General features: G+C 39.5%; 2 protein-coding genes across 3 annotated transcripts; one reads left to right on the top strand and one right to left on the bottom strand.

Moving 5' to 3' along the window:
• Window positions 1–2,281: 2,281 nt before the first annotated feature.
• On the top strand, window positions 2,282–3,874 carry si:dkey-246e1.3. The gene is made up of 3 exons (XM_044345953.1): window positions 2,282–2,515; window positions 2,730–2,826; window positions 3,009–3,874. Exons 1-3 carry the CDS (start codon window positions 2,326–2,328, stop codon window positions 3,322–3,324), a joined length of 603 nt encoding a protein of 200 aa, XP_044201888.1. The 5' UTR covers window positions 2,282–2,325; the 3' UTR covers window positions 3,325–3,874.
• A 398-nt stretch (window positions 3,875–4,272) lies between these two features.
• On the bottom strand, window positions 4,273–15,632 carry xpnpep1 (X-prolyl aminopeptidase (aminopeptidase P) 1, soluble). Of its 2 annotated transcripts, XM_044345950.1 has the most exons (21): window positions 15,502–15,632; window positions 14,697–14,811; window positions 14,269–14,393; window positions 13,814–13,877; window positions 13,201–13,305; window positions 12,676–12,768; window positions 12,229–12,372; window positions 11,851–11,946; window positions 10,656–10,737; window positions 10,035–10,245; window positions 9,498–9,587; window positions 9,341–9,391; window positions 8,920–8,978; window positions 8,598–8,675; window positions 8,416–8,487; window positions 8,074–8,134; window positions 7,848–7,917; window positions 5,650–5,823; window positions 5,093–5,169; window positions 4,894–4,992; window positions 4,273–4,562 (listed from the first exon to the last, which is right to left on the bottom strand). In XM_044345950.1, the coding sequence occupies exons 2-21, from the start codon at window positions 14,713–14,715 to the stop codon at window positions 4,443–4,445; spliced, it is 1,890 nt and encodes a 629-aa protein (XP_044201885.1). In that variant the 5' UTR covers window positions 14,716–14,811; window positions 15,502–15,632; the 3' UTR covers window positions 4,273–4,442. The 2 variants fall into 2 exon arrangements, with proteins under 2 accessions (XP_044201885.1, XP_044201887.1); XM_044345952.1 differs by lacking the exon at window positions 14,697–14,811.
• Between the last annotated feature and the right edge of the window lie 789 nt (window positions 15,633–16,421).

Consider the following 16,421-nt stretch of genomic DNA (forward strand, 5'->3'; position numbering starts at 1 on the left):
AGAGAGTGTGCAAGATTTAAAATGGAGATTTAACACTCAAATCTTCCTGAATTACAATGTATTATTATGGGTATTAATTGTAAGTAAATCTCATTACATCTGCAGCAACAAAGACTATACATGGGTTCAAATTACTCTTGCAAACAAGTACAACTCCAGTTAAAGGAGTAAATGTCATTATTGTCGTTTTCTCAGCCCAGCTACTGATTAGCCATCATGATAAATAAAGTCATTTCCTCCTCAGTGTTAATACATTAGTTCTGGGTGAAACGGAGAAAACACTCATTCCCATGGTAGCAGCCACAGACAGAGTTGGTTTATGCATACTGGGCTCACTCAAATAAACCATACCAACGTAATGCCACCCACATGCCCCTTTAAATCATAACATCTTAACTCTGCAGTGAACCAGGATGGATGTGAAAATTAAACAGGCTTTAAAGTAGTTTAGGAGGCGAATAAACAGATATTTCAGCCTCTGTGTCACGACTTATTTCCTAATCAGTCAATCTCTCTCCATCTGTTTTTCTTTACTGTACGCTGACTCGGAATACAAAGGACGCCGCCGTCACTCAACCCCAAATTGCCAGACTGATAAATATCACGGAGCTGTCCTTTTACTGAGCTATGTCGACGCCAGACTGATGTTGAATCATACAAGCGAGGTCTGACACCTAGTGGACGATTCGTTAAACATAATGGACATTCCCATAATAGGAAAAAGAAATCAGATTTAGTTGTCTGATTTGTAGTTGCGTGCTGCAGTTACTAAGTACTTTGTTTTCATAGATTTACCTGATAGTCTCTATGTTATATAACTGATACTGTTTAAGTGATGCATGAGAAGTAAAAAAATAAAATAAAAAAAGCTTGAGACTGTTTTTCCAGGTGGTTAAGTCTTGGATGCAATAGCTCAAATAAGCAGTTTTGGGAGGTTTAGGGTAATATTGTATCCAGACATATACAAACATCTATTTAGTCTCAAACTCAGGAAACAGAAATAGACATAGAAATGAAAAATCAGACAAAAATAGCAAGAGAGAGAAAATATCTGGGAAGATATCAGAAAGATGTTTTCATTTCCAAGACGTTTGACCAACAGCTCTAACATTTATTTGGTACTTTTAACTGATCATCTACTGCTAACTTTATACTATCATTAGTCAAATCCATTCTACTGATATTAACATCTAGAAGTCAGAGTATGTGCCAGTATCGGACATCATTGCCTTGATGACAGCCTGTGCCTGAAAACTCAACTACAGTGCATTCCAGCAGCTGTGTATGCATGGATCCATCTCTTTCCAGTCACTTATGCAGTAAATAAATACTTTGTTTGTGCCAAGTTGTCAGAAAAGTACACTAAAAGGAGTTACAAATAACATTCTGGTCATATTTTTAGCTTACAGCACACATTGTGTATCATCTGATGCATAATCCACCAAGCAGGTTAACGCAAAGGTCACTCAAAGAGGTCAAATTCTCTTCATGTTCACTCTACACAGCAGCTGGTCTTGTCAAACAGGGAAACAAAACCCTCTTTAATTAGATGTTCAACTAATTGCATAATATCTCCCATGGGGCTGCGGGGTGAAGTGAAGCATAAGGCAAAAGGAGAATGCTGTCTTTGTTTCCCTTTTTTGCTGATTTTTTTTGGCTCTTGCAGCTGATTTGAGTGATTTGATGTACTTTACTCTTGTCCCCAAAAAACACACCAAAGAAGCAGCAATGATAGATAGATACATAAATAGATAAATGCTTTATTTATTTAAAATGAATTAATTAATGAACATTAAAGGTAACAAGTGTGAAAACATGGCAGACATGGACGTAAAATCTGTTGTTATTCTAAAGGAGAGGGGTTTTGATGATTTACTGATGTGTTGTGAGATTTGACACAATCTTTTTGAAAGTTTAAGACATACAGTAGCGCACAAATTACAGCATGTTGATCACAAGTATGGAGGGCGACAAGACGTCAGACATGAAAAGGATGTAAGTTGCTTTTAAAGAGAAAGAACTCATGAGAAAACCCCGTCAGCTTTAGTTAAACTCCTCTTTGCGTCCTCTCACACATTTCCAGTGGTAGTCTTTGCAAGCTGAACGTTTTGGGTCACCACTCAGCTTATTACAAACAGTATAAAAGGCCCAACATCTCCCTCCCCTCAGCGTCTCCCCCCCCCCCCCAAAAAAAACGCTGAACAGAATAATGAGCAGTAAACAAGAGGAGTAGCAGAGAGGGAGAAGGGGGTATCCAAGTTGGACCGCAGGGGTGACAAAAGAGGGGGTGTCTCCACAGCGACTGAGTCAAGCTGGTTGAGTCACATGGCCCGGGTTTCTATTGAAACCAGTGAGAGAGGATTGAAGCTCAGCCTTTTAGTCCATGTTTTGGAAGCCAATGGCAGCGACATGAGTGGAGCCCAAGCGAACGGAGCGATGACGGCGGACGGCCTCCATCTGAACGAGACTGCAGCTTTGGGACTGCAGGATGAGGAGATGAACACAGCCCTGTTTGGTGTGTTATACTCTTTTTATATCAGTTATTGACATTTCACAGTATTTTTTGCAAGTGGTTTAAACAAGATCTATCATTTGCAGTCTCTTGACCAACCTATTTTTTTTTCTACATAACAAAACAGGACTGATCTTAATAATTCTTAACAAAATTGAACTGAATGATCGTTCAGTGTTCCTACTAAGTGGAACTCTTGTGTTTTTATCCTCTGCAGAGTTCAAAGTGTTTAACATTGTCATGATTGCCCTGGCCTTGTGTATCCTCACTATCACCGGCCTGTACTGCATCACGGTTTGCTACAATCGCACCAGGTGACGATCGAATATCATTACTACTGTGAATAGTTGTGTATCCGCTTTTTACACCTAGTTTAATAGCATCATATCCTGTCTACTTGTAATTTTAGTCTTTACTGATTACTGTAAATTCAGTACAATGCCATGTAAAATGACATTAAAGTCATTAATACAATTAGTGCCGTCTTCTTCATCAGGCAGTCAAAGAGAGCCCACGTGTATGAGAGCGCAGTGACCCGAGGCGAGCCAGTGAACCCCGTCGCGGTCAAAGCAGTGAAGAGGTCGACCAGTTTTATCAACCCTCTCGCCTTCTTCAGGAGACCAGAGGCGGCGAAGGACAACTCCAGGATCTATTACATCTACAGTAACCCGTTGCCTGTAGGAGTGAAGGAGGAAGAAGACGAAGTAGAGGAGAAAACCGCGCTGTCGCTGCCGCTGTCGTTTCAAGAGTACGCCAATGATCCCAACAGCGGCGTCATCCTGGACCCTCCGATTTTTTACATGCAGCTTTAGAGGGCGGTGAGGTGGGAGGGAGAGACTTGAGAGACTTGTCCTGAATCTGAAAGGTCTGACCCGTGCAGCTGCATTGAACAAAAGTGATGTCACCGTGTACACGTCATTAAAGGAGCACTTAGGGCCAGTTTTACACAGGAAATTCAGTTTACTTGTCAAGGCGAGTACTCAGTCTTTAAAAAAAATAGTGATGTCATCAGGCTTATATCAGCATAGACTACAAATTTATAACAGAAAGCCTTCAACCTGGAAAAAAGACGCAGGTGTTCACCAGGTAAGGAAGGTCTAACGAAAGACACTGAGTTGCATTATGGGAACTGTAGAATCCAATCCAATTTTGCAGCTTGACCCATATTAAGAGATTAAAAATCAGGATATCTTGGCCTCTGCCTCTGCAGTTCTTCTTCTAATCAAATATACAAAAATCACTGGAGTACCCCTTTAAGTCTTAAAAATCTCTTCATGCATAACAACTAACTAACTGCAGAGTTTCAACTTCAGAATAAGAGTTTTTTTTTAAGACTTTTTCTGCCAAATCCAAAAGAAAAATTAAAAAAATGTGAGAGGGAACAACTGCAAACAAAGATTTGTAATGATATTATACTATCCACCAACCATACATCACTGGACAGAAGTGCAGCATGGTTTAAAGTGTAACATCCCCAAGAGGTGGATGAAGATCTTAACTTGAAAGATGCTAAAATTAAGCTGTAGATGTATTCTTTGAATTTTTATTAGGATAGTGCTGAACTACTATATAGTGATGCTGTCATACACACCTCACATAAAAGACTATGTACATCTTAAGAAAATTCCACAGCATTTGGGTTACAAAGCACTTACAAAATCCCAGTGGGTAACCTAAATAGATTGTCTGATTGTTTGAATGTGAGACTTAAAAGCTGAAATAATTTTTGAGACAAAAAGTACACGACAGGAGAGTTCTCATTTGATTTTGAATGATCTTTAATAAAACGGCTGATACACAGTGTTTTACAAAAGAAGCCGAGTGTGAGACACAGAGAAAGATGAGAAAAATACAAACAATTCTCACTGTAGAGCGATTGATCATACAGTACTTGAGGGCAAAAATGATTGGATTGCACAAAAGTCAGGCCTCAGACGATCGGCTGGGTCTCTCTCATCAGCCACTCCAGTGCTTCCTTCCTGCCCTGCCTCTCCAGCTCGGCTCCGATCACCTCCCGACAACTCCTGTGGTACTCGTTTACCCAGTCCCGCTGCGGGAAAGAGAAGAGAGCGTCAAGGGCTGCGAAACCTAAACAGACTCCTCGACAAGTTTAAAAAGTAGTGGATAATGTAATAGGAATATATGTATATTTTATGATTGTAATATTAGATCATATGAAGCTAAACTGCTAAACCATTTCTCACTTTTCTCATAATCTCTTACAGAATGGACAGTAGGCTAGTAGCTGTTGTATTTGAAGCAATGTGTTAATAATAATATGTCCAATAAAAGCCTTTTGAGATTCATTTTTAAATACACGACGGTGAATTTGTCTTTGTTAAATTACACTATTAAACATAATCATACTGGATATTCTTTACCTCCTTCTGAGTGAGCATCTCTGTGTTCATCATCTTGACTTGGATAGGAACCAGAGTGATGGGCTCAAATGTCAGGCTGCCTCTGTTTCTGTAGTTGTGCTGGAAACACAGACGAGAGAACAACAACTCATCAGTTTTATTTGATTTGAGTTAAAGTTTTGATTTTACATTTGATTTGGTTCTCAGTTAAAGGACCTACTTTGGTCTTGGCCGGTACGACAAGGACCACGTTTTCAATACGAATGCCAAAAGATCCATCTTCATAGTAGCCGGGCTCTAGAAAAAAAAAAGACCAGAAATGAGATGATTTACAACATAAACAAACTTCTGCAAAGAACTTCTGCAAAGAAACAGGTTCCTCTCAGTTTCCGAGAATGACAAACAACTTCAATGCTGATCAAAACACAATCTTTCTACTTCCAGAGAGGAATCTTTTATGATGACTATGTTATGTTTGTGTAGCTGCATCCGTTTTTTGGTTGTACTGTTTTGAGGAAGAAAAGAAACAGATGCAATCTATCGCTCATTCCTGCAGTGCAATCTGAAGCCAATTTATGACACCTGTGAAGATTAGTTTGTTTAATTATGGGCTGCTCTTGTGGTGCTGGTGACATTTAGGTTACGCCTAAATCAGTCTGTTTATATTAAGAACTATACTGCTGGTCAGATGTTGTTGCTTTTAAAAAGGTGAAAATACAATACAGTGTGCAACGCTTTTCATAACGAGATGTGTGATAAAATGATCTGTATCCATACCGTCGCTGACAATCATGCCGGCCTCCAGAGGTTCATCGGCGAACGTCTTGTAGCTGATGCCGCAGGGCCCTTCATGGACGTTGAGGAAGCAGCCCACACCGTGACCCGTACCATGGAGGTAGTCCAGCCCGGAGTCCCACAGGGCGGCCCGGGCAAACGAATCCAACAGGTGGCCTGGAGAGTTAACGGAGGTTTGAACGTACCGATTACACTTTGTATATAAACCTGAAAAGTCATCTTTTGGTTTTCGTACATTTCTAATGAAACATATCATACATTAGTAGACTTTGAAAAGATTTGACACCCTCTCACATGTAAAGACAACGTGTCTCAGTCAATCACTGAGTTTTTAGTCACAGACGAATAATTTGCAAAGTCTGAGGATCTTGCAGCATCACTGTTTGTGAGACTACAACTAGACTCCTTTTGAGATTATTTCCCATCGTGCTCCTAATGGAACAATGGAGCAGGAACAAGCTGCTCTTTGTGTGCAGTGGTTTGTCCTGAAAAACCAGCCAAAGAAAACTTAAATTAATTAATTCAGTTGTAATTGAACAACAACTGTGAAGAGAAACAGACACTACACACTGATTGCTCCTATTATTAACTCATTTTCATTTTTTTGGGTTAACATTTCTTAGATCATATCAGCTAATCACATTTCAAAAGGCCTGTACTTGTATTTTTACAACTTTAAAACAGCTACACAGCATACAGCTGCCCACAGAAACCACCTTCAACTAGTAACTATCTGGACGCTTTCAGCTGCTGGATGTTGGAGTGTTTCTGTTTGGAAACCCACAAACTGCATGAAATACAGAAGAAACAGCAGCAGCCTGGATAATTATTCAACCGCACAAAGTCACAGTTTAACACAGTTGAACTCAATTCCTGTGAATAATAAGTAAATCCACTGCAGACACGCAGCAGCCGACAGAAAGAAGAGGTCACACTATAAAGAGAAATATTCGCTTTTTTCGGGTGAGTGAATTAATGTTAATGTGACTTATAAAAAGGGAGGCTAAAGGGCAACAAGAATGATGAGCTTTCAAGTTTTTTCAGGAGTCATTAATAACACTATTGCATCATGTTTCATCAGGAAAGTAGTTGGAAAACACACACACACACACACACACACACACACACAAAGAGCATCCATTTACTGCGTACCACCATTAGAAACTGAGTACAATCAGCCATCGACAGTAATCATATAAACACATATTATAGACGCAGCATCCAGTGTGTCCCAGAGGCTGTAAACCATTAATCAAACCAATAACCTTATCATAATATAGCATTTTATTTGGTGTTGCTGTAGTGGTGACAAAACGTTAAAAAATATACATATTAGCAGCGTCATATGTCGACAGTCTTCTTGTCAATTCAGCATCAATATAATCCATAAAGATAAACTGTATTACTTAATATTTTGGATTTTGTCGTCTCAACTTGCTACCAAGCCGAGACGTTCACTGTCTATCGTGTGTGTGTGTGATGGTATTTGAGGAGTTTTTTTTTTTCAGCCGTTACAGTAACTACCAGGTTTGCTGCTTCCTGTTTGCTGCTGGAGAGAGTGCACCTATTGGTCGTTGACAATGTTCACGTCACTGAACTTCACTATTTGCATGAGCCGAGACTGAAGACTTACGATAATATTAAATATGTTTGATTTCATCCGACCGACTTAAGACTTAAGCTCGGACTAAGTTTTTTTGATCACCAACACCAACTCCAGCAAAACGCTCATGATTTTATTCTGACATTGGAAATTTCTCTGCGCCAGTGAGGGAACAGCTATGAACCGGGCTGGGTCCCTGCGTTGGGTCCCTGCGTTGTGATGTGATATCTCAGACACCATCGGTTAGATATTTCCACCGATTGGCCCGATGGGAACGTTATAGTTAAAGATTAAGTTCTCTGTAGAGTAATTACATTGGCCCAAAGTCTCTTTTCTCTAAATTCTGTTCCTGCTTGGATTTTTCCAGAGCTGCATGAGCGTGACGACACAAGAGGAGTTACTGATTTGCCAAAAGGTCAACAGCAGTATTTTTGAGAGACAAACACAACTTGTTATTGTCTGAGATTAAAGAAATACTTGTATCTAAAGGAATCATTTCAGTCTTACTGTTTGTGAATGCTGAACATTTATGATTATTATTTTTTTAATGAGGTAATATGAGAGCGGAGGGCAGCACCTTTGGTTCCGTTGGGGAAAACGGCAGCGCTGACAGCTATGTGTCCCTTCAGTACGTAGGTAAAGCATTCCTAGAGGAATAAAAAGAAAAACATAATAAATATCAGGGCTGGGATAAATTTAGTCAATGCAAAATGGAACTGGAAGTTTTTTTGCACATTCAATATAAGAATATTTTATATAGAATAAGAAATTGGATAGACTGCCTTCTCAAATATAGAACGTACCTTCTCAAAAGCAGATGGTGTCCCAAAGTGCATGGTGCGTGTGACGTCTGTGGTTCCATCGCTGCCAAAGAACATGAACGTGATTTAATATCAGATTATCAGCAATGTTCTATCACTTATTTACTAGTTACTACTACTTATTTACCAACTTGTTGGTTGGTAGATGCAGAAAAAAAGGATGTAATGGACAAAATACGTAGCTATCCCTGTGTCGTCTGTGTCCTAGCATCACCGGGCAGGAAGGTGATGATTGTCTGAATTGAAACATGCAAGTCACACCAAACCTGGACGTGATTGGTTCGTCTAAATGAAACCGTTTTGAGATTAATAGATTTTGTTTACATGTATTGAGCTCCAGAGTCTATCAGGTAAACTTCATTCATGGTTAGCGTTCTGTTGGTTTCAGGCAGCGGTCTGTAGAAGGGAAAAAAAAGTTGTATTAAGGAACAAGAAAACCGTTTCCATTAAAAACACATAGTTACACAAATACCTCACACATGAGCCTGTTTCATCCACCAACTGACCTGTAATGTATGATCGCTCCATTTGGACCGACGCTGGAGATGGTGGGGAAACTGAGGCCGACGAAATGTTTCTGTTGACTGAAAAAGACACATTCTAGTCAACATTTTTGTTTCACTTCCATATCCAGTAGAGGGGGACAGAAGTTCAGAATGGTCTTTATCAAAGCGTTCTTCATATGCACACATCTGTCAAAGTCTTCGTCTTTCATCTTTCCACAGAATGTAAAGCTGACAAGAAGTTAAACTGGATGAACTTGTTAACCAAACAAGGAAACACCAAAGTGGTTTGCAAATCATCCGTGGAAAAAACAAAAAGAGACACCTGCGTAATTCCTCAGCCTTATCAGACGCGGAGATCTCGGTCACGGTGCCTTTTGGAATCTATAAAACAATCACCGCAGAAACAGAAAGAAAAACAAAGCCAAGTTATGTGAAATCCTCCGCCTGAACACATTATTTCCACTAATACTGATATTGTTTCTTGGAACTCAAGAATATATAATTGGTGTGTTTCAGGCCAAAATAACAAATAATAATAATAACAGATGGTAAAATACTAATTTCTAAACAGTTTCTATAACAATGAAAATATCCATATCAGGGGTTTAATCAGCACAAAAGTATTTAAGTAAGAATAGAGAAGCGAGTGGAAACCCAGTGACACAGTGACACAGACTGGAGGAATCTGTTCTTTTCTCTTATAGATCTAAACATGTACGACCTGAAAAGCAGAATTGAAATACCTCCTTTTCCAACCAAACGAAGAGTTCACAAAGGGCGACTGCATCCTTGATCTGTCGGGAAAATCGCCCGTTAACATAACGTTTTAAACGAGGGAAATCAGACAGACGGTTTATGAAGATGTCATAAAAGATTTTACAACGAGTGAAAGCTTCTTACATGAGCCATTCTCATGCCTTGAATCTCCGTGGTGTTCTTCACAGCCTTGGAGAGGCAGAGCGGAGTGTAGGGAATTGGAGTCCTGTGGGTCTGAAACAGATCAGGAGGAAAGTAGCTGATGTTACCTTCAAATAAATGTTACAATAAAACAGGTTTCAATTTCTAAATCTGAAATATTTCAAGTAAAGTATTAATCCAACTGTCAAAGGCAAGAGAATTGATGCTATTAAAACAGCTTAAATGTTGTGTTCTACTGGTTTAAGTAGATGAAATAAATGCAATCATACAATTTTAAGATTGTACCACATGATGACTAAGTCTCTGTCCTTCCACAAACAAAACCGCAACACATGTTTGTTGAGTGACACTGTGCATCAATCGAATTACAAGGAAACATTTAAAAATACATCATGTGATGGGTGTAAGGACACGGATGATGACATCTGATAGACACCAGGAAACGGAGAAAAAAAACACAATGTACTCTGATTAACTATCTTTTTCGAATGTTCGGCGTGCTAGGCAGCGCTCTCTCACCTTGGGGATGACCTGTGTGAGAGCACAGCTGGCCTTGTCACAGATCCACACTTTGTCCTTTGGGCCGAGTGCAGCGCAGATGGCCTGGAGCTCGGTGTAAACCGACTCGTACGGGAACGTCTGGATACTCAGCTCGGGCTTGCTGGGAGAGTCCAGCTGCAGGTGGTCTCTTAACGCAGGATCGGAAAGACGCTTTAGGTCCACGAAAAGCCTGCAGAGAGGAAGTTTAGTTCAGTGAGGGAATATTGTCTGTTCCTCCAGGAGTTCAAGGTGCCGATGCGCTGATTAGGATGGACGAGGATACTGTGAAGTTTAGTAAATATCTCCAAAATGATTGTATATTACTGGTATCTGATAGGGGAAGTAAATCACAGTTCATCATCATATTGCTAATACTGATTTACTTGCTTTAAATGTTTCAATATGGAGTAATGGGGTATTTTTTTCCATTATTATATTGTTACTGGACTTTGTACGTACTGTGGTGGAGTGCAAGTGTCAAAGGACTTATCTGTATTGTATTTTGGAAGTCTAAGTACTGCTGATTATCTGATTAAAAATTAATGTATTAATTAATAGGACACCGATCAAACCAATATGCTGCGTGTCATATTTCATTACCTTATTGTGTTCATGCCCACAATCGTATACACGAAGAACACTGGGTTGTACTCGATGTCTGCACCACGGAGGTTGAAAAGCCCTGAGAAAAGGAAACAATTACATTTTATAATTAAAAAAAAAAACATTAAAGACTAAAATTTCTCTGCCAAAATAACTGCTAGCATCGGCAGTAAATCTGTGTAAAGATTGCTTAAAATTTCCCGAATTATCTTCTGCAAGCAGAGCTTCATATGTGACGTCTCTTTATGAGAGTAACTTCCACTCACTCAGTCACTCATTTGATAGGTTAATATACAAAATAGTATACTAATCCTTAAATATCCATTTAAGATACCCTGATATGAATTATGTCTTTGAAACCTCGTATAAACGAGTTGTTAAAGACTGTCAGTCATCCTCTGTGGATGCCTGAACAAATCCCCTTCAATTTAACGCCCATCGAGACTCTTTGAGAGTCTAAATTCTACCTGATGACAATCAAAATCAGCTTCGCTCTAATTAACAGAAACTCTCAGACCAAACAATCAGAAACAAGAGCTCATTAGGCACGGTTAACAAGGTGCTCAAACAGACATCTAGAGGGACACCTGTGCATCCCTGGGTCCTTGGATCGTGATCGTGTATCAAAACGGACTTACGTAACAGAAATGAAATCGGGTACGGCTGCTGCTTGTGTTTTACAGCGAGAACTGAAAACTAACTTTACATGAACATGAAAGATCTCAAATAGGCTTTTCACTCTGTGATCAGTTGTAGTTACATGTACATGCAAAAACATGTTAGCCTGAGGCTAAAATGTTTTTGCATGACATATTTCCGCCCACAGCTCTGAGCTTGACAAACACTACTCTCGTACAGTGGTGCTGAGATTTCTATCTGTCGTTGCACATCTGATTGTTGACCTAGTCAGATAGTAACTCAAGAACTGTGCTTAAATGCAACTGTGACTTTCCTAGTAAATGTACTTCAATATATTTATCTTTTTACTTTATGCTTTATAAATCTTCAGTGATGTGCAAGGCTGTCTACAACAGTGATATTTTTTAATCCTATCACAAAAGGAGGCAAAAATTTTTAAAATTCTACACATTGTTGGTTTAATATAGTTCATAAACACCTCATGACTGTCTTCATTTACCTCCTTGGCAGAGGTAATTATACTAATTTGTACTTTCCGAAATATTAGTCATACATGCAATCTCGTCCAGCGCCGTGGCAACGAACCAAGTGATTTTCCTCTCCGTCATCTTGCCTCTCAGTGCTGTGATCTTGTCTTGCCAGGACATACCTACAGGAAGATAGCATCAACATGGCATGATGCTTATTAAACTTTCCTCAAAAACCTGTATATCTAGTAAAAGTGAACAGAAACTATTTTGTCAAACTTAAAAACAACATCTAAAAATGGTGCAACTACACCTACAGCGTGATTCAAATAAAGGGCAATACTGTAAATAATTCATTTATTCTACAAGAATAAAATGATGTTGACGTTCTAGCTGTCAAATATAAATTCTGGTAGAATTTCATAACTACGGATCTCTGTGTGTTAATCCAGCGTCACACTGACCAGTGTATTCCAGTCCCATAGTACGGAGCTGTGTGCTGGGTCTCGCTGGGCGGTCGGGCCACACGGCATCAATCAGGTTGTGCTGCACCGCCACCAGAGAGTGGCCTGCACCAATCAACGCCTTGGACATGTTTTTCCACTGGTCTGAGATATACAACATCAGAAAGGTTTCAGTTAAGATGCACAAAAAGTGGTTAAAAAAACAAAACAATATTTTAACATATTAACAACAAAAAAACGTCTGGGTGTTTAGGGTTCGATAAAGAGGCTCTGCAGGATGCAAAAACAGGATTTAGGATTTAAATTTTTTTTGTATTGTACACTTTAAAGTCAATTGTAGGATTTTTGTTAACTGGAGCATATTTCTTGCTATACACTTGTAAGAATGCAGCGTTCACACTGCTTGAGCCCTTTTACACTAAAGAGGAAAATGGAACCATAATGTACCAGCAGCAATAATCCAAGGATCCACTCCCACTTTGGAGTTCTCTGGCAGGACACTGATCAGCCAGTCCTCCTGAGAAGGTGTCTCCTTCAGTCCTATATAAGATTAGAAAAAAAAAAAACAAGATACATTAAACACTGAAGACAGAGGGGAGTAAAGTGTGCCTGACTGATACCACTGTTGAACATCTTTAAAGATTTATTTTTGTCTCAGGTCAAAGTGCAGACATAAACCAGAATACCTTGCTTGCCAAAACAGGGAATTGGAGACATGTTTTTTTTTTATTCTAAAATTAGGTCAAAACATTCTGGTAGAGTCAAGCTGTAAGTCATGTCTTCTCACCAGTTTGATCCTGAGGGTACCTTATTTCACTACAGAATCCGAAGCTGCAAATCCTAAACTTATATCACTTAAGAAAAACAACTAAACTGGAGCTTAACTCTCAGTACTTTTGTTTAGAGCTTTTATAACATTATAAAGAGGCAGTTGTTTACTGTCATCAACAAACACATCAAGTTGGAAATTACCCATCTTCATCAGGGTCCAGTTGTTGTCCATCTGCTGGCTGGCCTGGAGGAAATAACGCCCATCGGTCCACATTGCAGCATACTGCTCTGTGACAATGGCTGTACCTGTACATCACAAATCATACACACAAAGCAGATGCAGACTCTGTCGGATCAAGTCTGTATAACAGACAGAAGGTATGCAAGTAAACTGATATCAGAAAAGTGACACACTAGTCTATTACTGTCTGTTTGCTACACATCTAATGTGTCAGTTGTGTTTGTACAGTGAGACACGGGGGGGGGGAGGGAAAAAGCTGTTAGGTCAGTTCTAAGAAGCAGGATATACAGGACAAGCCTCTGTAATTCAATGTTTAATTTGTAGGTCAAGTAGAAAGAGTAGAGGTGATATTTCACACAGGAAATGCTATGTATTTAATGAAAGTCACTATCACGAGGTCATCCGGTGCACTAACGAAACGAGATACGTCAGGATCTGGCATATCATGAATAGAGCAACAAGACAATACAAGTCAGATGTCTCTGCCCTTTTTTTCCTGTACATAAGATTTATACATAAGCTTCTAAGCATTAAGATTTGACCTCTTGCTTTTAAAATACACACACAACATACCTGCAGAGCCATTGAATCCACAGATAAATTCACGCCTGCAGTCACACGGTGCGATGTATTCACTCTACAACACGCACGGGGACAGAAAGAGAAAGACAGACAAAAGGGAGAGATCAGCTTCATTAACAATCAGCGCAAAGAGGCCATAAACCAGTCAGACATTTTAAATGCCACCTTTGCTGCTCTTCTCACATCATGGCTTTACATGGAGAGGGGAAAAGGGAGGGGCCGTGGGCAAAGGGCTACAATTAATTACGAAGGTCAGACGAGACGATCAGAAGTGAGGAGTCAAGACAAACACACGCAGAGAAAGAAAGAAAGAAAGGAGTAGCAGCTGTACTACTGTGAGCATGTACATGTGTGTCTTAGTTTATGTTTAATAATGACTATATTAAAGCCCTCATGTATAAATGCAGAAAATATGTTGTTCCATGCGTGTGAGAGATCTCACTTACCTGGTGTGCGTCTCCAGAAGGGATGATGTAGGCTTGTATAGGCTCAGTAAAGTATTTGCAATTCTTCATCACCTGGCGAAGCTGCCTGAGCAACTCTCCTGTGATCTTTGGAGACATGGCTTGGTCTGAATGGAGAAAGAACATGAAATAGTTAATAAAGACTTAAATTTACTTGATGCAACAGAGCTACAGTGCACTCAATACGCAGTCAAACAACAGATGAGTTTCATCTAAAAAAGCTGAGATGAAAGCTGTTGACGTTTGCAAAGTGCAGACAGTGTCTCAGCATTTATTGCATGAAAATAATTGGTTAAATCTCCCAAAAATAGTAACTGCAATAAAAGAAAACACAAGCGTTTAGGCAAAAAAAAAAGACACTTATGAGTTTCCCTTATTCATTATAATTCTAAAACCCACACTATGATTACCTGACTTTTGGGAAGCCATGTTGACTTCAGGTGGCTGGAGCAGGACAGTGACTGACTATTAACGTGGAGCTCAAAGTCACAGTCCACACCTGGATCTTTAACCCTCTGTAACATGCTGACAGAGCAAATGTCACAGGAGTCTCGGTTAAATATTAATGGAATAGCTTAATTGGCAGGCAGGTCTGTGACCTATTTACACCGCAGTAAATTCAAAACACAAGTGACTTTTATGTGCTGTAGTGTTCCTATAATAGTAGTGCAATTTAACTCGATGTGAAACCAACCGACCAATCAGGTTGCAGTCTTCTTCATCGAGGAGCTCTCTCATTGGCTAACCGCTCCGCATGCGATTGTTGTTTACAATTTGGTATCCATTGGTTCAATATCTTAACCGACTAGCTAGCTACTAGCTACAGCAAAAATGCTTCCGGTATTATGAAAAGACACTACGACGGAGACAGAGTTTAGCTGTGTGGTCGGGAGTCTTTTTTTTGTATTTCATACATCGTTATCAACAGGCCAACCATAACATACAATAACTGCTTCATTCATTGTGTCGCCGTTGCTGTTTGGCAGTGGATGTGGTAGCAAACGGTAGCGCGTCAGGAGGATGTTTGCAGTTGCTTGCCAATTTAACCAATTTCACAACTGGGAGAACAAATGTTTCGGCCTCAGTTTCTGTCACAGACAATGCGCTAACAGACACAACCGTTTCCTTCAGTTGAAACACAGTCAACGTCTCGACGCTCCTCAGTCTAACAGTGAAGTTTCCCCACATGCAGCCAATGAAATGCTGGAGACATACCCGGGTCGTTTCGCCTCGTAAATGTGAGTCTTGCGTTGAGAAAACAAAGCGTTTCACGTTAACAGCTCGCACCTCAACACGAGGCTGCCATTTCGATGTTGACGTTTGCGGTCACATGACTGCAGTTTCTTCCAGTAGACGCAGAGGGATCCAGACTCGCCTCTTTCCCTGTTATTAATCCATACATACACTCGCTTCAGCCTGTATGAACACATGAATACATTCACTAAATATACACATATTAATCAAGTCACTGTGCTCGAGTGCATCAACCCGACATTAGTGATCATACGGCGCCCACAGGAAAGTCAAAAATACAAGTGATCCCATCAGCTACCACCGTTAATAAATCATTCAAATGGAGTGTTAAATAAATTTAAATAAAACATTTAAACGTTTCCATTAACCTCCAATCGGTTTATAATAAATGCAAAAAGCATCTAATGTCTGTTGATAAAAGTTACCGCCACTGGCTTTCTTTTTTGCACTCCATTTTAATTATTAACAGTTTTATTTAGTAATGTAATCTGTTATAATTTTTTATCTGATAACCTTTTACTGCCTTTTGTTACATTTGTGGCTCCTTGTTTGCCAAAATGTACCACTGTCTAATGAAGAACCCTGAAAAGGCTTTATAATTTATAATTGATAGCTTATGCTTTAACTAATACTTTATAGGTCAGTTATCTACCAGTTAATAATAAAGTGTTTTTACAACTATCCATGAAGTCCTTGTCCTTAGTTGTAAATGTTAATAAGTTAATAAATTCATTTTCGTTCATATGCTCTGAAGCAATACTAAAGAACTCAAAAACTAAAAAAAAAGGAGGAGGATAAACACCAGGCAACCCAAAATTTGCTCATATTAAAGGCTTGTAACTGATCTATGAAGAATTAGCTAGTCAATTTGAAACCATTAA

Source organism: Thunnus albacares, chromosome 3 (assembly GCF_914725855.1).
Source record: "Thunnus albacares chromosome 3, fThuAlb1.1, whole genome shotgun sequence".
Lineage (NCBI taxonomy): Eukaryota > Metazoa > Chordata > Actinopteri > Scombriformes > Scombridae > Thunnus > Thunnus albacares.